Source organism: Euleptes europaea, chromosome 2 (genome assembly GCF_029931775.1).
Source record: "Euleptes europaea isolate rEulEur1 chromosome 2, rEulEur1.hap1, whole genome shotgun sequence".
Classification (NCBI taxonomy): Eukaryota; Metazoa; Chordata; class Lepidosauria; order Squamata; family Sphaerodactylidae; genus Euleptes; species Euleptes europaea.
Window position 1 is genome coordinate 102,343,835 of NC_079313.1, and position 22,499 is coordinate 102,366,333.

The following is a 22,499-nucleotide window of genomic DNA, read 5'->3' on the forward strand; positions in this document are numbered from 1 at the left end:
CACACCTACAGAGTGAGCCCAAAAAGTTCCGTTTTTTCATAAGCTAGTTAAGTCCAGCAGAGTTTATTTCTAAATATAGTTGAATCCTTAGTAGGTTGCAGAACCCATCTCTTCCAAGTAGCACCCTCGCTTCAAAAAACAAGCCTCAAGTGAACCAATTCACAATCTATTTTGGAACTGTGAGAATTCAGGAGACACGGAGCAAACATGATAATCAGACAGTGGACAGGGGGCTTAGATGTTCTCTGTCCCTAAGGAAAGTAACTAAGCCTAATTCAACAAGCCTTATGAGCAAGCATGGGAGGTCAGGAGAAAGCATGCCTGGGAGCATTACTGGAGCTTTTACTTGAGAGCATCCTATCGTTGTGCACCACACAGCACCACACTATTCCCATGGCTCCCTGGCAGGCCACATTACTAATCAGGGAATATCAATTTGGGAAGTTCCTAGGGTTGCCAAGTGCCAGGTGGTGGTGGGCAAACCCCCGCCAATCCACCTAGCTGCCCGTCGACCAGCTGAGGGTCGGCGGGCAATGTGTGCATGCGTGCCTGCCTGCCAAGTCACGTCCCGTCCCGTTTACACCCGGAAGCCCCACATTGTTCTCTGTCCCAGGGGCCCCATGCAATGCGGCACTTCCAGGTGTAAATGCATCGCAAGGGGCCTTTTATCACTCAAATGGACAGCCCCTTGCGATGCATTTACACCTGGAAGTGCCTCATCGCAAGGGGCCTTTTACCACTTTGGTAAAAGGCCCCTTGCGATGCGGCATTTCCGGGTATGGAACTTCCAGTTTGAGTGGTAAAGGCACTTCCGGGTATGGGACTTCCACTTTGAGTGGTAAAGGCCCCTAGCGATGCGGCACTTTTGGATGTAAACTGGAAGTGATGTGATCGCGTCGGCGTGGCTGCGTGCGCGAACTTTGCCTCACTTCTGCCCCAAAAACCTCCCGCCGGAGGAGAGGGGGGACCTGGCAACCCTAAGCCCAGGGCCTCATCACATCACTCCTTCCAGGAATGTACTGGGATTTTAACACAGCCCTGGAGCCAGCTGAACCAAGGGTCCCTGCTGTGTTGGCAGTGCCTCAGGGCCCTCTCAGCTCGGGCTGTGATAATGATGGCAATCGGTGGGCAAGCCTACATCTGTTCCCATCACCGTCATTGCCTCAGGCTGAGCTAAGTGCACCCTGAGGCACTGCCAACACAGCAGGGGCTCCTTGGCTCAAAGTGTTCCTGGCTATAATTTAAAGGGTCACTATACCCCCTTTTGAGTATATAAGCACTTTCCCCCGAGCTTCAGGCTAGGGAAGTACTTCCCAAGGAGGTTCACACTTAAAGGAGACATAAGACCAGACGCTACATGAAAACCTCACAAGAAAGATCAATTGTCGAGATTAATTACACATGATGTGATTTACATGTTTGTGGAGTCCCAACACCACCTTTTAAAAAATAAGAGGCATCTTCAGGGTATGGGACTTCGGGCAGAGAAACAGAATTTCTCACCTCCAAAATTTCCCTGGCCTATTCCTTCTGGTGGATTTTCTCTACCCAGAGTTCAAAAGAAGTCTTTTAAAACCCAGAGGGGAAGAAGTCATGTGAATATGCGGAGAATTTGGAGCAGAGAAAATATGGGCAAGGAACGTGTTAAGCACACCCTCGCCACCCCCCTTTTCTGTTCTCAAAATCTTTCCTTGCCCCGAACTGCCCTAAAAATAAAGAAAGTGTTGAGGTTCTGTTTGATATATTTGTACATCACATGCAATCATTTCCTTTATCACAATATAGAGGTGAAAGGTCCTTGACTGAAAGCCAGCAGTAGAAAGACCTTGCATCAGATTTCCACTGATTGGGCTACAATGAGCTCTTGGATCACAGCAACAAAACAGGCAAATGTCAGTTCATCACGATAAGGAACAGTTTATGGCTGCTCCTTGACTGCCTTAGTGCATTCGAGGCATTGTCAGTTTTAAGACAGAGGCCTACACATCGCATCACAAAAACTGATTCCAATCTGATCTGTGATAGGTTCCCACATTCATATTCAGAAAATGCTTCAGTTGGCAATGGCAATGCACTCAAGTTAGAATGGAACGGTGTGACGTTGCACACCAGCGTAGGAATAGACAAGGCCAAGGAGAGTCACCTAAATGAAATAAGGTGGCCCCAATCTGGCCTATATTCTTTATGCACAAGGAATACCTTCAGCAAATAACTGGGCTACTATGACTTGACACCCAGAAAAGAATTAGCTTTTGATGCCACCTTTACCAGAACGCCTCCACTGAAAAAAAGAGAGGAGACAACAATGGCCAATTGCAAATGGTGTATATTGTATACGTTGCTATTCCCAGATCAAAGGAACAGTCAAGAGTTAGCGTATTCAGTTGGCTTGGCTAGCAAACAGAACGCCAGCATGCACATCGCTGAGGACAAACAAAACCAGCTCAGAGCTAGATGGCTGCAGGTCACCTCACAAGACAATTGTCTTATTCTCCGAATAATGCAAACAAACAAAAAACTAAGACAAAACTTCAAGCATCTACAGAGTAAGTATCTTCAAAGTGGAGGTGGACAGTGGGAATATTCAAAATACATGCAAAATACAAAGAAAGAGTGGCAGTGCAGAGTATATAATGAGAAAAAAGGAGGCAGAGAAACATTTTTTCTAATTTAGCATCCCCAAAGATGTGAGAAAGTGTACTTTCTCACATTATCAGAGGTCATAATCTTAGTGTGATGTGTAAAAAAAAAAAAAAAATCTTCAGTCACTGCCTGCCATCCCTGTTTATGATAGTCAGGGTGTTCAAATCTTAATACTGGAGTGAGCAAAAAAGTTGCCTGATCACTACTGTGAGATGCATAAAAATGTATTTGGGAACACCCTGAAATGGCAAACTTGAATATGCATGACTGCAATTCACAAAACCAGGGGGCAGCTGAAACCTTGTTTTTCCGTGCTTTCCGTGAGGTCATGGCACAGGCAGCAAACCAACCCGTGCATACAGGCAGTTGACAAGAGTCTTCTGTTTTATTTGTGGAGGCCATTTTACTGTGAACTTTAATGGGAGTTCAGGAGGCATGATAAAGGAGCAAAACCAGCCTCTGAGGAAGCAAGTCATCTTTGAGAGACAGAGAGGTCTGAAGGTTAGGCACAAAAAGGTGCAGGGAGAGGAAGCCAGGAAGCTTGAAGAGCTGCTAGAATGAATTATCAGTCAGGATAGATGGGAAAGAGGTCAGTAAAGAGAAAAGATACCAAACAAGGCTGAAACAGCAACTTAGCTGCATTATTATGGTCCATTTCACCAGTGAACTCCACAACATTAGAGGCAATGTGCTTATTACACTATTTGTTCTCAGCTACAGGAAGCCACAACAGGCCCCAGGTTTCCGCAGCGCGGTTTCATGATGGGTATATGATATTATGAATGCTTGCCACTGCCTCACACATTACAGAGTTCACTGTGAAAAAAGGCTATCATGTGCGAGGCAGCTCTGAGGGAAAAAAGTAGGGGTAGGCACTGGATTCAACAGCTAGTCAACACAGGAAGTGGATCTAAAAGCCATGCCGCAAACTGCACAGCAAATGGCCTCTACCCTTCAGAACCAAATGCATACTCATGGCCTTCTAGACGATATCTTGGCTTAATAAAAGGATTAATGACTGGTGTGACAATAATTAATAAGTCAACAAACCACAAGTAACTCAACAGCTACTGTCTTGTTTTTGTTGCAATAAAAACCGCCTTTGTTTTGTTGATCTCGAAAACTGCCCCAGAGTGCCTCAGAACAGAGTGCCTTCTAGAGGTTAAGGGCTTCAAACAGATACAAAATGTGCTTTATCTGTTTTTATACTTCACATTCTGCCTTTTTTTTGTCCTGACCGGCTGTTTCTCCAGCCTCTGCTCATTTCTGCTCTCCCCAGTTCTTGCTCAATCGTCTCCCCTTCTCTCTCTCTTTTTTTCCTTTTCACTTTATCTGCTCCTAAAGAAAAATCCCAACCAGTCCCTGCATTTTGAGAAAGAAACCATTCGAGCCCCACATCTTCCCCAGGGAGAATATCAGCTGGCTCAGCCAGTGCTCTTTTCCTCTCTATGCCTGTCTCGCCCATTCAGACAGGACATTCTTCCAGCTCCTTTTCCCTCAGTGTTTGATCAACTCGTTGCACAACAAGAGCTGCATTCTTGATTGGTCCCTTGAATGAATAAACATAATTAATAAACCAACAAACCCTTGTACAAATCTATGGTGAGACCACACTTGGAATACTGTGTACAGTTCTGGTCCCCACACCTAAAAAAGGATATTATAGAGCTTGAGAAGGTGCAGAAAAGTGCAAGCAAAATGATTAGGGGACTAGAGCAACTGTCCTATGGGGAACGGTTAGGACGCTTAGGGCTGTTTAGCTTGGAAAGAAGGCGGCTGAGGGGAGACGTGATAGAGGTCTATAAAATTATGCATGGTTTGGAGAGAGTGGACACGGAGATGTTTTTCTCCATCTCCCATAATACTAGAACACGGGGTCATCTGCTGAAGCTGGAGAGCGAGAGATTCAAAACAGATAAAAGGAAGTATTTTTTCACACAACGCAGAGTTAAATTGTGGAACGCCCTGCCCCAGGATGTGGTGATGGCTGCCAGCTTGGAGGGCTTTAAGAGGGTAGTGGACATATTCATGGAGGAGAAGGGTATTCATGGCTATTAGTTAGAATGGATATTAGTCATGCTGCATACCTATTCTCTCTAGTTATCAGAGGAGCATGCCTATTATTTTGGGTGCGGTGGAACTCAGGCAGGATGGTGCTGCTGCAGTCGTCTTGTTTGTGGCTTCCTAGAGGCACCTGGTTGGCCACTGTGTGAACAGACTGCTGGACTTGGTGGGCCTTGGTCTGATTCAGCAGGGCCTTTCTTATGTTATTATGAGTAACTCAACAGCTACTGTCCTGTTTTTGTTGCGATCAAAACCACCTTTGTTTAGTTTATCTGAAACTGCCCAGGAGTGCCTCAGAATGAAGGCCCAGCGCCTTCCCAGTAGTAAAGGGCTTTGGACACAATCCAAGTGCCCTTTGCAACATACAGCACTAGGCTGATCATTTTCGACTTTCTGCAGAACTGGACAGGATCCAAGCCACTCACCCAGAAGGAATACTCTCATTCTCTGTCTTGTATCCTCTGGACCCCTTGCTCCCCCCCCCCCAACTCAAAACTTGGAGCCAGCTAAGGCCTAACTCTAAATGTGCGTACTTGCTCATTTCTTTCCCATTCTATTTAGAAGAGGCTACTGAATGCTCTGAAAAAACAGAAGTTCAAAAGCTTTAAAGATCTGTGGCTGTGTCATGCAAATACCATGGATGCTTACATAGCTACAGATTTTTTATGCCAAAGGCAACACTGAGATAACTTAGTCAAAGACCAAAATAGACTGTATATTATTCAAGTACTCACTGGGGCTGTAATCTAGTGGGGAATTTACTGTGCAACAGCAGACAATCCCTGTAAGAAACACTTTATGAAACTTATTGCACTAAGTGTGTTCATTTGAAGAGTATCAGTGAAAGCTGGCTAATTCTTGGCAGCCTGGTCTACATCCTTACTATAATCACTATTTTGTGTCAGTTTTCTAATCTGAATTTTTACCTACTTGATTCAACTTGATTTCCCTTCTGTCTTTTTCTGCTAAATTGAAGGTATTTTTTTTTATTCTGTTGCTGTCTAAAAACCAACTGATCTTTTAGATCTTCTTTTGGATAAGCAAGATAGGAGTGACCTGTGAGTGGGAGCTGCTGTTTATCCCTTTGCCTTCAACGGATCACTATTAATTAAGACTGAACATGCAGTGCAATTAACCTCTGTGAGAATGGAGGACCAGTTACAACCCCAAAGGCTAATGGAACTGGATAGTTTCCAGATGTCCTTAGCAGAACAGTTAGCAGACTCTGTCAGCTGTTCTGTCCAAGCCCCACAGATTTCTGGAATAGGGAGCTAGCCTTACATGTTGATTTTCATCCATACATGCTGACTAAAAGGAAGCCATGTTTGATAGTATTAAAAGACATCCCAGAAAATCTACAGGATCATGTCCCCACCATCTCTCTTATTACAGAAGGTCATCTATCAGTGTGACCAAAGCAGCTTCCCTCCCAAACTCTGACTAGAATCAAGTTTGAAATGGACCCAGATTTAAAAGGTGTCAGCCAAAATTCAAAATTATTTAAAAAAAACAATTAAGAGTGACTGTGACTGATCTCAAAAAGAAACACCATCAGTTCTGGTTCCCCATGGTATTTATTTTTCTCTTTGTTTTGTATCTACTTCCAGATAGTCTTCTCCTGCATAATACACTGTACACTGCATGATCACTGTTCTAGGCATAAGGCCAGTTCCCAATGGAAACAAAAGATCTATGAGCTTGATAAAAGTGAAGGCGAGAAATTTGCTTACGTAACCAATTGGCTTGTGTCCACTAGTTAGGATTTGTGCTTGGATCCTGACAGCAGCTCAGTCTGGGGCATAGCTACGATGGTCCCTCTCCTACCTGGCAATCAGGCTGAAAACTGTGGAGTCCAATCAGAAATAGTGTCCTCTTGGTTGCTTTAAACCCCAATAGGGAAAAGAGAGATATGTAACACATACATCTTTGGAGAATAAACTTCAGCTGCAACAAAATGGTCTAACAAGGAAGAAAGCTGGAGAACAAGAATGCAAGTCTGTGTAGAGAAGTTGGCACCATATTGATTCTGGACAAGAGACAGATACAAGGATGAATCGCTGCCAGATTTCCATAAGAAGGGATTCAGCCATGTGAACCTGCCCTAGCAAGCTGAAGTGCTACAGAACAAACACTGGTGGTGAGAATGAGGCCTTTGAATCAAACATGCATTAGCCATTTTCTTCTTCTGTAACACTAACTATTGGCCCTGAGGTGCTGGTACATTAAAAAACATCCCCTTTAGACCTAACAAATGATCAGCCTCTGAACCTAACAAATAACCTAACAGTATCCCTATCTCTATCTGTTAAATCTCTATGCAGAATATATGAGGAAAGAAGAATTAGCTTTAGATGAAGTGCAAATTGGTGGAAAGAATATTAACTATTAAGAGCCAGTACGGTGTAGAGTGATGGACTCTAATCTGAAGAACTGGGTTTGATTTCCTACTCCTCCACAGGAGCAGTGGACTCTAATCTGGTGAACCGGGTTGGTTTTCCCACTCCTACACATGAAGCCTGTTGGGTGACCTTACACTAGTCACAGTTCTCTCCGAACTCCCTCAGCCCCACCAACCTCACAAGGTGTCTGTTGTGGGGAGAGGAAGGGAAGGTGATTGTAAGCTGGTTTGAGGCTCCTTAAAAAGGTAGAGAAAATTGGGGTATTAAAAACCAACTCTTCTTCTTCTGTTTGAGATAAGCAGATGATACCACATTACTGGCAGAAAATAGCAAGGACGTGAAACGACTACTGACGAAGGTTAAAATAGAAAGTGCCAAAGCAGGATTACAGCTGAACATCAAGAAGACAAAAGTAATGACTTCTAGGGAATTACACAACTTTAAGGCTGACAATGAAGAAATTGAAATTGTTCAAGAGCTTCTGTTCCTTGGCTCCATCATTAACCAAAAGGGAGACTGCAGCCAAGAAATCAGAAGGAGACTGGTAAGGGGAGCCATGAAGGAGCTAGAAAAGATTTTTAAGTGTAAAGATGTGTAGCTGGCACCCAAGATCAAGTTAATTCATGTCATTGGACAATGAAGAAAGCTGACAGGAAGAAAGTAGATTCCTTTGAAATGTGGTGTTGGGATACCGTGGACCACCAAAAAGACTAAGGGTTGTAGATCAAATCAAGCCTGAACTCTCCCTGGAAGCTAAAATAACTAAACTGAGGCTACTTTGGTCACATTATGAGAAGAAAAGAGTCACTGGAAAATACAATAATGCTAGGAAAAGTTGAAGGCAGCAGGAAAAGAGGAAAACCAAACAGGAGATGGATTGACTCTACATAGGAAGTCATGGCCTTCAGTTTGCAAGACCTGTTAATGATAGGACATTTTGGAGGACATTAATTCATAGGGTCACTATATGTGGGAAGCGACTTGATGGCATGAAACACACACACAGAGCAAAGTAAAAAAAAAAAGGAATATTCACCAATAGTCGCCTGCAGTAGCCAATCTTTCTACTCCCATCCACATTGGTGAGGACAAAAGAGAATGTTTCACTGCAAAGATAAAAGATGTGGAAGTTAACAGCCTGCTGAGTTTTACATGGGAAAAGCAGAAAGAATCAAACCAGGGCCATTGAAATGAAATTGTTGTTTGGGAAGCCCATGTTTCATGGCACAGCATCATGATACAACCTCCTAACTTCCCAACATGCCTTTGCCAGCCATGCAGTTGCTGCATCTGCTTGCAATAACGTTCTAGTCACAATCATTCTTTTGCCAACACATATTCTTGGCAATTATAATGTAAAAGAAACTAACCATGTATTGCTGTTGAATAGGACAGTGGTATTAGCAGGAGAGATGGAGCATACCTACAGTTGGCAGATCTTCTCCCCGAGACAGCGACTCAGCGCTCTGAGAGCCAAACCACAGGTTACATTTTCTGCAGTTGTGTGCTATCTGAATTCAGCCTAAGAGATGTAACAGCAGGTGAGAAGATGAGTTGGGGGGGGGGGAGAGAAAAGATGCAGCAGCATTCACCTTGCTTAGTGACTCAGGGCCCAACTACACATTACATTTTCTGATGAGCTGAGTCTGGGTTCACTTCCCACTCAGCAGCTGTGTGAAAAAGGCATTTTTTAAAGTCTGCAGGGGGCTTATTCATCTTAAGACCATGGTATGGGAAGGAAGGCAAGGCCCCATCCTCTCCCCACAGAATAGTTTTGAGCCAAATTGTGCCCCATGGACCTTAAAAAGTCTTTCCCTGAACCTGCTGTGTGGCCCGTAAGTGTAGTTTGGCCCTGAGTCACCAAGCATAGTGGATGCTGTTGGCCCCTCCTCCACTGATCTGCTCACCTGCTGTTCCAACTCTTAGGCTGAATTCAGAGAGCACACAAAACTATGAATGAACTTGGCCTGTTGGCAGGCGTCGCTTCCCCCCATCTTGAATGGACCGCGATGAAAGAATCCCACTAAGAAACCAACTCTGTTTACCCATGGTAAACTAATGTAGGCGCGCAGGTTAATGCAGAGTAGTTTCCTCTCTACCAAACGGCATTCTAAATCTGGATTAAACTCTGGATTGTGCGTGTAAAGTGCCATCAAGTGACAACAGACTTATGACGACCCCAGCGAGGGGCTTTAAAGGCAAGCGTGAAGCAGAGGTGGTCTGCCATTGCCTTCCTCTGCAGTGTCTTCCTTGGTGGTCTCCCTTCCAAGTACCAACCCTGCTTAGCTAACAAAATCAAGTTATACCATGCTGGGGCAAAAATTGATACTGGTTAACCTGTGAGTTTGCATTTGTACGTCACAAGTAAGAAGAAGAAGAAGAGTTGGTTTTTATATGCAGACTTTCTCTGCCACTTAAGGGAGACTCAAACCGGCTTACAATCCCCTTCCCTTCCCCACAACAGACACCCTGTGAGGAAGGTGGGGCTGAGAGAGAATGACTTGCCCAAGGTCACCCAGCTGGCTTCATGTGCAGGAGTGGGGAAACAAATCCAGTTCACCAGATTAGCCTCCGCCGCTCTGTGGAGGAGTGGGGAATCAAACCCGGTTCTCCAGATCAGAGTCCACCACTCCAAGGTCATTTCTAACTGGGATCCTTCATCACATTCTGTGCAAGAAAAAAGGGGAGAGTAAAATGGAGGCAAGAGCCACAAAACCAACTGGGTTTGTGCACCCTTTAGTTGAACAACAGTTCAGACTGCCATCTGAATATGAAGCCCTTGAGCCCTACAGCAGGTGTAAGAGGAGGTGGGCAAAGGATTAAGTGGAAGAATAGGCAGCAAGGACCTGGCAACTCCAAGTGAGGACATGAAAACATAATTACGTTTAAGAGAGATGCCTACGCCGGACCCAAATATCTGCAGTTAATAAGCCGGAAAGGAAATCTGTCACAACCAACTGTAATACTGGCTTGCTTCAACACACATGAACCTGCTTTGGTCTACCAAGGTCAGTTTTGTCTACTCTGACTGGCTGTCCAGGGTCTCAGGTAGAGGTCTTTCCCGACACTTTCTTTCACGGATCTTTTAACTGGAAATACCAGGATTAAGCCTGGGGCCTTTTACATTCAAAGCAGATGATTTACCATTGAGCTGTGGCAAGTTAAACCATGACAGGTAAACAGAGTCATCTCCTTTTGCAAAGAGAAGTACTACTGGTCCAAAGCTCCCATTGATTACATTTAACTGTAAACTTCAGAGGCCAGTGAGTGGAATTCACTGGGAAAAGGTCTCTGTAAAAGCTCTCAGAGTTTTATGCTGATTCTAACCAGTTACTAAGGCCTTTCAGTAGTGTTGCCATCTCAAGGCTTTCAAACTAAGGAACGCACTGTGATACTGTAAGAAACTAACTTTTTTTTTGCCATCAAGTCACAGCACATTTATGGCAACCCCGTAGCGTTTTCAAGGCGAGATGTTCAGAGGGGATTTGTTATTGCCTGCCTTTGCGTCATGCCACTGGTATTCCTTGGAGGTCTCCCATCCAAATACTTGCCAGGGTTGAGGCTGTATGACTGGCCCAAGGTAACCCAGCAAGCTTCCCTGGCAGAGTGGGGATTTGAACCTAGGGTTTCCTAGATCCTAGACCGACACCTTAACCACTACACCATGCTGGCTCTCAAGAAACTAACAGCAGAATATTAAATGGTACATGCAGCAACCTTAACTATACCAGATGGTACAAAGCAACGGAATATCACTAACAATCTTCACAGAGAAACTACAATGAGTTCAGCCCTTTGTAAAACAGCAATACAAACACACTCCCTCAACACTAACAGAAACTGGCTAAACCAGGGCCAGGATTGCAAATTTTCACCACTGACTAAAATTAAGGCCCAACAATCTTATATCCAGAGCTAGTGGTTTTGCAGAACTCCTAAAGGGAGGCTGTGTCCAAAAATGGCACTGGAGAGTTCTGTTAAGCCAAGCAAAGTACGGGGGTGTCTTTTTGCTTCCCTGTGTGTTGACGAGTGTGCAAGTGTGCCATCCCACAACACCGGCTCCTTGCTGGCCCTGGGTCACAGGAAACTTACCTGGTATACACCGTGAGTGGTGCCCATTCATTACCATCAGGGAAGCAGAACAGAGGGATGGCCTGCAGCAGTCTCTCTTCCTCTTCACGCTGTCCCCTCAGCAAGTTTTCACGCTGTAAAAAGAGGAACACTATCAAGCAAGCAGAAATGCTAAAAGAAATGCCAAGTATTATTATTAGAGAGTGACCCACTAACTTCCAGGTTGTTGGGTTTTTTTTCCAAACACGAGTGAAGAAACACATGTGTTCATCACCATTTTCAAGCGAAGCTTGTCAGCATCATAAACATTACTCAAAGGAAAATCCATCAAGATGCACACTGAAGCTGCACTTACGGCTTTCGCCTAGATGTAGGTGGTCAAAGCAAATGTGCTTCCCCCCCATATGTGCCTTTCTGCTGCTCAAGACCAAAGAGGTCCTGCTCATTCATTCATTCATTCTTGCAACTTATCGCCCGCCCTCCCCAGCCAAGGCCAGGCTCAGGGCAGGTAACATCATCATGGTACTGTTATATGTAGATCTATCCAAGGTTGACATCAACTCGCAGGAGGGGCCTTCTGAGTAGATACACCTGGAGGGCATAAATTTCCAGCCTCCTTTTGGAGGTAAGTGAAAACATGCCTGTCCTGGAAGGTCTCTGGGAGTGTGGCTCATGTAGTAAATCTGTTTTCCCTTGGTTCTTGTAAAGGATGGATTGATTCTTAATTGGGTTACATAAACTGCAGGGGTTTTGTTTTATTTTTGTGAACCACACTGGAAACATTTATTATAAATAAAATTGAAACATATTAAATAAATAAATAAATAAATAAATGCAAAGTTAAAGAAAACACACCAGCCCAATTAAAATATCCAATTACTGATTAGCAGGAGCACAACGTTGGCTATTGAGCTATGCTCCCACATAGGGTTGCCAGACATGTCTTGGCATCTGGTAAGAGATGGGGGGAGGTGGGTACTTACTGCACTGCGGAAGTCTGTCTAACACTCTAGCATTTGCCCCAAAACTCTATGGAGTTCCTAGGCGAATGCTAGAGCATCGCCCCAGTGTGATGCCAGCGCTTCCAGGTCATACTGGAAGGGACATCATCGTGTGGCAACAAAAGAAAAAGAGTTGGTTTTTATATGCTGATTTTCTCTACCCCTTAAGGAAGAATCAAACCAGGTTACAATCTCCTTCCCTTCCCAAAGATTGTGGTCGTCCCCCATTTTACTGACCTTCTTCCATCTGCCGACCAGATGAGTGTCGATTAGCACTGGCAACAATTACTAGGAGTTCGCTCACCATTTGGTAACCCTACTTTCACACCACATTTATGAAACGGGAGCAGGTGAGAATGAACCCCCCAGGCCATAAGCGCTGGAACCCTCCTCCTCTTCCCACTGGGCTGCAGAGGCCTAACTCAGTCGTGAACATGAAGCTGAGACCTCTTTTGAAGATCTCACTGAATGTCTCGTGCACAAGGTTGGCCGTGGGCTTTAAGGATATCGGCAGAGTCTCCTATGCAGAGGTCAGCCTTGAGCTAGAACTGCAGGTGGTATGAGGCGTAGCTGATTCATTCTGTACCGAATGGTGGCTGGTGTCTCTACAATGCCTGCAGCACAGATGCAAGAGAAACCTTTCTTTTACTGTGAAGCAATTCTGTAATTTTTCTCATAGTACAGATTTGTGGTAAGTGGTTAGGGGAGCTGAAGAACGTCAGCTATACCGAAATAAAGGTCTCAAAATGACACTTGCTGAAGCGTACAACAAAGCTATGCAAAGCAAACCCACACAGGATATTGTTTTGTTTTCAAAACCCTGCTGAAGTGCAGACTTTTGCACCTGCATTTAAACTTTGCTTACCATCTCCCAGAGGCACAGATTCCAGTGCTCCATGTACTTCGAATCAGGGAGAATTAGTTTGGTGAACACAATATTAGGTCAGGACAACACTGGATTCAGTGAATGGGTTGGATCCAGCAGCAATTTCTGCTGATGGAAGGGATTTCCTGTCAGTGGAATGGCACTTTCTCGCCTCTCCCCTCCTTCTGCAGCCTGAAATCCTGCTTCTGGGGGGTAGGGGACTGCCAATAATGGCACAAAGGGTGAGCCAGAGGTCTGCAGTGGAAGGGGAGAATTGGTGCAATTCATCCTTCCCTCCCCATCCCCGGCTTCATTAGAGCCAATCTGCTCCTGGATCTAACCCAGCATTCCCTGCTAGACCAGGAACAACAACTAGACATGGGGCCAAAATGCATGGTCGCTTTATCCTCCTTTAATCCCTGTTTCAGCCAGGATTCAGCCAGGATTGAACACATGCATTTCGCCTAATGTGCGTTCGATCCTGGCCAAAACAGGGATTAAAGGAGGATAAAGCGACCATGCATTTTCGCCCTTAATGAGCCACTGAGTCTCAGCTCTGAGGCGTTAAGATATGGAAGGAAACGAATACACAAGGAATAAGAACATTTTTAGAAGATGTAAATTAGAAAATCTTCAGCTAAGATGCCTCGGCCAGCAGGGATGGCTTGCCCAAAAGCCTGGTACCTGTTTTCCTGGCACACAGACAGCTACTGAGTGCCCTTTTTCACTGCTCCTAGGTGATCCTGCCTCTGCCCAGGCAGTCTCCCTTCAGTTCCAGTTTGGCTACTTCTGAGATGATACACCTCAGTGTAACACTGAGGTGATACACCTGTGCCTGGGGCATACCATTTCAGACTGAATACGGAAGCACACATGACTGAAAGCTCCTCCCTATTTAAAGAAAATCTAAGCGCACTGAAAATTAACATGGTGTAGTAAAGAGGCCAGAGCACAGCCATCTTGGGTTAAAGGTTAAATTAGCACAACCTCAGCACTTTCTTTGTTCCTTGGTCGCTGGGAAAATGTGCTGGATGGCATGCTTATCCAAAATTTAGCAAGTTTAGAGATAAGCACATAGTGTGCTAGGAAGGAGTTGGCTGAGCAGGGTATTAACACACAGTATATGGAAGAAGTTATAATTTACAACAGCTTATTGTTAGACCAAAATCATCTGGACAACGCGTGATCACTGCCCAAATACGGATATAAGGATGCGTGTGTGTGCTTATAATGAAATAACCAAATAAGGCTAAAAGAAGGTGAACGTCGTATAAAGGACCCGAGAGGGTGGGTGTGGATTGGAATTCAGGTGTTTAAACTCTGACTTCACATGTATTGAATAATGCAATAAATCTTATTTTCTCTAAGCGTGGTGTAGTAGTTAAGAGCGGTGGTTTGGAGCGGTGGAGTCTGATCTGGAGAACCGGGTTTGATTCCCCCCTCCTCCACATGAGCGGCGGAGGCTAATCTGGTGAACTGGATTTGTTTCCCCACTCCTACACACGAAGCCAGCTGGGTGACCTTGGGCTACTCACACTCTCTCAGCCCCACCCACCTCACAGGGTGTCTGTTGTGGGGAGGGGAAGGGAAGGGGATTGTAAGCGGGTTTGAGTCTTCCTTAAGTGGCAGAGAAAGTCGGCATATAAAAACCAACTCCTTCTTCTTCTATTTTTGCAGTCTAACTGGTTGTGTAAATTGGCCATGAGCCCATTTGGACAACAATCGCAAGGAGTTTTCTCCCTGACATCCTTAATAGAGGTATTTTTTTTCAACCATGTGAGTGGGCAAGGGTTTAGAGGTGCTGGATGAGAAGAAAATACATACACAGGATGCATGGTTTCCAGAGTACTGAGACAGTGTCCAGAAAACAAGCTCCAGTGCAAAGCATGAACACATGCAACAGTCTTATAATGAGCCAGACCATTGGTCTATCAAGGTCAGTATTGTCTACTCTTGCAGCAATGGGCCCTCCAGGGTCTCAGAAGAAGGTGCTTTATAATACCCGACCTGATCCTTTTAACTGGAGGTGCTGGGGATTGAAACTGGGATCTTTTGCATACAAAGCAGGTGTCCCACCACCGAACCACAGTCCCTCACTGCTTTACAAACTGCTGGCAGAACCCTTCTATGCCCCCAAGGCTCAATGGAGATCCTGAATATCCTACAACAAAGTAGCGCAATGAACTATCTTTATTCAGAAAACCCCCCCAGAGATTTTTCTTTGCTTTTGAAGGATATGCACAGCTATTCAAGAGAAGAGCTGGTTTTACCCCAATTTCCTCTACCTTTAAGGAATCTCAAACCGGCTTATGATCACCTTCCCTTCCTCTCCCCACAATAGACACCTCTTCTGAGGTAGATAGGGCTGAGAGAGTTTGGAGAGAGCTGTGACTAGCCCAAGGTCACCCAGCAGGCTTCATGCGTAGGAGTGGGGAAACAAACTCGGTTCACCAGATTTGATGGAAACACACTTTCAGTAGCAGTAATGATAAAAGCAGTATTACTACAAAATTGGTTAAAATTGGTTAAAGTCTCATGGCAGGCTTATCAAGAAGTTCACCTATTTAGAATCAAAGAACAGAGCAGGGAATGGATGGGTAGCTTCCAATGAAGAGGGCAGGTTGTGCTAATGTGTGAAGTTTGCACACTGGACCTGTAGTCACTGAGACCCTCTTATTTCTCATGTGGCAACCTGGGCCTGACATTCTCTTCTTGCCCCATCAAAAGAATGGCTCCTATTTTCTTCACCACCAAGGGAACCTTTTCTCTGCCACAGCTTTAAGAGCTACAGAGAAGGAGCAAAGCGAAGCAATGAAGGAAACGTCAAAGACAACGATGCAACGGATATTGGCGCTTGTAAGCAAGATTTTCTGCCTCCCCAAAGATAAATCAATTCCACTGTAGTTTCACAAATCATATCATAACTCAAGGGAAATTCTCTGGAACGAGAGAAGAAGGCAGAAAAGGAGAGCTTGAGAGCTGTGGGCTCAGAGAAGCATACTTCTCAGGTTTTGAAAGAGTTGTGTGTGGGGGGGGGAGCTTTCATTTTCTGCAGGTAGTTGTGGCTACCAGATAGGTTGCCAGCTCTGGTTCAGGAAATTCCTGGAGATTTTTTTTGGGGGGGTGGAGCCTGGGGGGGTTAGGGAATGGGAGGGACTTCAGCAGAGATTAATGCCATAGAATCTGCCCTATGAAGCTGCCATTTTCTCCAAGGGAACTGATCTCGGTCATTTGGAGAGCAGTTGTCATTCTGAGGGATCTCCAGGCTTCACCTGCAGGGTGACAACCCTACCACCAGACTACAGCAAAAGCAATCAAACATTCAGTCAGACTACTCCCTGTTTTGAAGTAAGTCACACTATTAGGAACCAATCACTAAACAGACAGCCATGCAAGGTTTTCTTACCTTGGGAAACTGGTAAGTAATCTTGGGCTCATAATTTCCCCCAGAGTTCTTTTTAAGCGACACCACAACTAAATACTCAAAAAACAGCTGTCCTGCCGAATAAGGGAAGCTGGATCTATCTCCTGGCCTCCTACAAGCGTCAATTCTGCTTTCTGTAGGAAGAACATCCTGGGCTTCGTCTGTAAAGCAAAATTAATCACACAAACAAAAATTAGGCCTTATTGCAGTATTTGAGGCACAAAGAACCTCACTTCTGAAATCACAATGATCTACTGATGTGTGTTTAAGTGACACTGTGTGTTAGGTCCTATTTTTTAATTTATGTTATTTATAGTCCATTTTTCTCTCTGATACCCAAGGCAGATTACACAGTGTGTCAGTATAATAAACAGGATGAGGCGACATCTAATAAACAATGTAGTAGGACTAGGATTGCAGAAAGAGCGGGGTAACAAATGGAAATAATAAATAAATAAATATTAAACATGACATTTTAAACAATGCAAGAAATGGTATTATGTAAATAGAAAGATAATGTAGTGAGAGCAAGAGAAAAATATATAGCAACAGATAGTACATTACAGTCCACAGTGACCAGTCCCATTCTATCTACCAAAATGTCTTCATGAATCATTCTGTTATAACGCAGCCCTATTCCTTTATAAAAACAAGCTCCTGATAGTGTTGCCAACACTGGGTTGGAAAATTCCTGGAGATTTGGGGTGCAACCTGAAAAGGGTGGGGTTTTGGGTGGGGAGTACCTTGGGAGGGATAGAATACCACACAGTCTATCTTCCAAAGTTGCCATTTTCTCCAGGGGAATGGATCTCTGTAATATGGAAATTAGTTGTAATTCTGGAGGATCCCCAGGTCTCACCTGGAAGTTGGCAACTGTACATTCTGAACAGTTCTGTTTTCAGAAAGCCAGAAGTGTGGGAGCCTTCCTGACCTCAGGCAGGCAATTCCATAGGGTGGATGGTGCTACAAAGAAGGTACATGTACAGGCAGTTGTTGATCTTGCCCATTTGCAGGGTGGCACCTGTAGAAGTTCCTGTTCAGATGAGCAAAGTTGTTGTGGCGGGGCATAGGAGGAGAGGCAACCCTGCAGACATGAGAGTCCAAGGCCAGGAAGGGCTCTGCATGTGATGGCCAGTGCCTTGAACTGAACTTGGTAACTAATGGGTAGCCAATGGACTGGAGTGACTGCAGAGAGAGTGTCGTATGCACGCATTGCCTAGTTTCTCGAGAATAACCGAGCTGCGGCATTCAGCACTAATTGCATTTGCAATCCCCCAAAAGCTGTAGACAAAGAGCTACAGTGAGGAAGGGGAGTCCATTGTAACTGCCTCTCCTTCCTCTTCCATCAGCAGATTTTTCTCAGTTCTCTCTTCTCCCTGTAGCTGTTGGCTCCCATCCCATGCCATTTTGTTCACAGGGCTCTGCTCACCCACAGTATCAACTTTTCAGGGAACGCTGGGAGAGGGCAATGGGAAAGATCTGCATCCAAGCCAACCTTCCACTTTGGGCTTATAAGGTCCAACAATGTTCCCCCAATGTCAGCCTTCTTGTTCATAAAATAATCTTTCAGTCACAATAGTTGTGAACACATCACATTCAGAAGATGGCCTAATGAGGGAACTGTGCAGGTTATTTTACTGCTTTCAAACTTCCCAGGGCATATTTGAGTTGATGATGACAAGAATTATGGTGGCCAATAGCCAAGGGTTGGATCCTGTGCAGATCACCAATACCATTTTGGTTTCTGCAAAACCCAGGGGGACCCCTTCATCCTTGCCAAATTTCTTAGTTTAAAAAAAAAGTAATTTGGGGATAAATCCTCCTGAAAATTAATTGTGACATCTGTAAATTCAAAGCTACCACAAAATCCAACCCAGCAGAATTTGAGCGGCAATGACATACGAACAATTAATTTGAGTGGCAATGACATACGAACAGCTAGCTGGTGGCCATTAGCTAGGAAAAGGAGGAGCCAGTGGTACCGGCAGCCAGCTGGATAACAAGATGAGGAGGGAGAGGTGAGCTGAAGTGAGCAGGGGAGAGGCAAACTTGAACAGGCAGCGAGGAAGGGAGGAAGTCAGAGCCACAGGTGGCAAATTGGGATTCCCTCTCCACTGTCAAAATCTGCAGATCCCTTTCTTGTATATCTCAAATGCAATGTTATAGCAAGCATCATCTGCAATATCTGTTTTATGACTACGCTTACCATGTGCACTTATATGTGTACTTCTCAGATGTAAAATTATTGTTGTTGTTTTTTAAAATCAGGGCACCTTTTAAAACTGATTAATCTAACCAAGTAGCCAACTAAACATTGCAGCATCAGAATTTTTGATCTTGTCTGGTAGTTCTTCTGTTCTAACCCTGGCCAAATTAAGGCACAGGTGGACCATGGGTGCAATATAAACTAGTGCCCCCCACCCCCGCTTACCCTTTCTTAAGTAGAAGCATTGAGAGCATGCCCTATGTGGAACCCCCTCACCCCATCTTTTGGCTACAGATTTCCTTCAATCTTACATAAACTTACTATGATACCAAAGAAGACTTATTGCTCAATAATTACCATGCCAAATGTTTAGCGTTTGTTTCCCAGAAAATTGTGCTGATTCCGTTCTAATGTAATTCTGATGCAATATTAGCAGCCGGTATTTGGATCTACACTGATTGTTTTATAAGAAAATGTACCCCACTATCTGGGGAAATAGGATCAAGATGTATAACACTAGAGACTGGATAGTCAGCCCAAGAGCTGATTGAGAATATGAAACCAGGCTTCCCTATTCAAAGACCACTAATACACCAAGATGTTCTAGAAAATTTAAATTAGGCAGTTTAAAGTTAGGGTTGGGAAAGAGGATGCCTAGGCTTGCCAACCTCCAGGTGGTGGCTGGAGATCTGGGATTACAACGGATCTCCAGGCAACAGTGATCAGTTCACCTGGAGAAAACGGCCGCTTTGGAAGGTGGACTCTATGGCATTATACCCCATTGAAATCCCTCCTCTCCCCAACCCCGCCCTCCTCAGGCTCCAACCCCAAAGTCTCCAGGTATTTCCTAACCCGGAGCTGGCAACCCAACAGAAGCACAATCCTTTCTGCTTGGGGGAAAAGATTTTACCGGGGCTCAGGGGGGTGGTGGCCTTTCCTGGGTCTAACAAAATGTTTGCGCTTCCTGGGCAGAAGGTACACTGCATCTCTATGTGCCTGTCCACTTAAGGCATTTTTACGGCAGGCATTCTGACAGGGTAATATCAATTCCTCGTGCCTGTATCTGTAGTGCCCAGTCAGCTGCTAATGTGCGACTCGGCCCTAGGCTGTCCTTCTCCAGGCATCAGATTTCTAAAGCAAAGTGCTAGATAAATACTGGATATCATTATTATAGTTATTATTATTCCTCCCACAAAGCTTGTCTGTATCCATCACACTTAATTTGCGTACAACTGTTTGATAGCTGAGAAGCCCGTTTTCTGAATTCAACTTGGAGTCACATTTCATTTTTCATCCCCTGGAAGTATACTTTAGGGTGCAAAAGAGAAGCCACTAAGTCACTGATCTAAAAATGTCTCCTGATTGGAAGGAGACAGGCCTAGAGCAGTGACCAAGGCAGAAGAACAACTGGAAACATCCTCAGAGAACACGTAAAGAAGCTGATTCGAAACAGGCAAAGCCAGAACAGTTATTCATGCAGAGATATAGGAGGCAGCCTCTGTGTGGATAAGTACTTTGGGCCAACACCAGCAGTTCTCTTAAGATTCACACTAGTATCCCCTGAAAGGAACACATGCTGGGAATCGGTTTAGAAACACACCGTTGTAGATTAGAACAGCCTGGAGGCAATCTGTTCTAATTAAGGAGCTATATTCTATACTACTTAACCACCCATTATCTCATGCCTTCCCAGCTGAAGTGTGTGCTGCAAGAAGAGAACAGGGAAGAAAAGTTGCACCATCCCTGAAGTGCCTGCAGGGCAAGGAATAAGATGACCACATCCCAGGACACTGTTCGTATCATGTAGCAAAAGTCAGCGGAACGAGAAGTTATGCAAAGCAACCATCTGAAATGCTGAGCTTTATACAAACAGAACTGGATATCAGAATCCATTTAAAATCCAGAGACTGGGTTGCACAATGTTTCCATCTCCTTTCTGCTGCTTACTGTCTCAATGGGGAGGGGCCGTGGCTCAGTGGTAGAGCATCTGCATGGCATGCAGAAAGACCCAGGTTCAATCCCCGGCGTCTCCAGTTAAAGGGGCTAGGCAAGTAGGTGATGCAAAAGACCTCTGCCTGAGACCCTGGAGAGCTGCTGCCTGTCTGAGTAGACAATACTGACTTTGATGGACCAAGGGTCTGATTCAGTAGAAGGCAGCTTCATGTGTACTTCTATATATTTTGCGCATGATCCACCCAACCCATGAGCTTAATGCCTAAACCTGGAGTCCCTAATATGGAAGTGGCCATCATTGCATTTCTTGGTATTTGGTTGCTTCTTCCCCAAAGCAAGCAGCCAATTGTTTCTTTCACTTCATTGGAGGACAAAAGTTTTTTAGATCAGCCCAGGAGGTATCACCTTTGCATTCACAGGGAGCACCCATTTTTGGAAAAAGCTGCTTCCATCATAGGCGGTTACTGGGCTTGGGACCTTCTAGCGTTTTTGTGGAACCTCCCAAGTTTTGTGATTGTATGTAGCCATTTTATGACTGTTTCCCCCCATAATAGCCATTTTGTAATGGTGCCCACTACCTGTTCTCAAAATCCCCAAAGTGCCCACAGGTTCAACAAGGTTGGAAACCCCTGGCCTAAGCACACTTACTAGGAATCAAGTCCCATGGAACCTCATTGGGCTTCTGAATAAACATATTTGGGAATGGGCTGAATATCTTTCCAGTTGAAATCAACAGAACTGATAACCTTTGATGAGATCATCCTATTTACATTCTTTACGGTATACACTTCAGTGCCCTACAGGGAATTCCAAGTTCCATTCTAATTCATTCATTTATTTGCTCATACGATAGCTTTGGGGATTTATTTATTTACTTCATTTATACCCCGCTTTTTTCTCCCTAATGGGGACCCAAAGTGGCTTACATTGTTCTCTCCTCAATTTTATCCTAACAACAACCCATGAGGTAGGTTAAGCTGAGAGTGTGTGACTGCCCCGAGGTGACTCAGAAAGCTTCCATGGAGGAGCAGACATTTGAATCTGGATCTCCCAGATTCTAATCCAACACTGTAACCACTACACCATGCTGGCTCTCCTATAATAAAAAAAACTACTTTTAGTTAGCATTAAGTCCCTGGGATCTTTCATACGCTTTCCACTTGGACCAGCTTTGTCTAATGTTACTTGGATAATATTGGGGCACTTTGTATAAAGAGAGTTCCGGGCAGCTCTCTACAATCCTATTATTTAACATTTGGTATAGTACCCCCGCCCCCCATGGCATGGGTTTAAGATTTAGTATGTTAGAATGGCAAGGGTTTCAGATTAGAATTTCAGGTTTAAATCCTTGCTCAACCACGAAGCTCACCAAGGGTGACCTTGGGCCTGTCACACACTCTCAACCTAACTTACCTCACAAAGTTGTTGTGGGGAAAAGAATTAGGTATACTGCCCTAAGTTCCTTGGAGGAAAGACTGGATAAAAATCTAATAGAGTTCTGTGGGATGAAACCATTTCTTCCAACATCCTGTGCCCCACACTGGCTTACCAGATGCCTCTGGGACACCCACAAGCAAGGCAACAAGAAGACTGGTCCTCTCCACTATTGCATTCCAGCAAGGGGTATTCAGTGGCCTGCAACCTCTGAACCGAGAGGCTTCATTTAGCTACCGTGGCTAATAGCCATCATTAGATTTACCCACCACAAATTTGTATAGTGCCTTTTTAATACCCTTCTAGGGTGAGGATCACCTTGTGACAGCAAAATCCATAAATTATGGATGCTGTGAAGAAACACTTTGCCTGTCTTCAATCTACTGCTGATCAATTTCATTGCAACTGTGGTGTACTAGGAAGAAGAAAAAGTTCTACC

The 22,499-nt window shown here is 44.6% G+C and overlaps 1 protein-coding gene across 1 annotated transcript in view; it reads right to left on the reverse strand.

The window, feature by feature from the left end:
- The window catches only part of DENND2D (DENN domain containing 2D), a 45,236-nt gene that overhangs the window by 17,099 nt on the left and 5,638 nt on the right, over nt 1-22,499 (reverse strand). The window contains exons 2-4 of the mRNA XM_056844857.1: nt 16,450-16,628; nt 11,199-11,311; nt 8,143-8,212 (exon numbers count right to left, since the gene is read on the reverse strand). Coding sequence (XP_056700835.1) covers nt 8,143-8,212; nt 11,199-11,311; nt 16,450-16,628 — 362 coding nt within the window. The remainder of the gene's footprint in view (nt 1-8,142; nt 8,213-11,198; nt 11,312-16,449; nt 16,629-22,499) is intronic.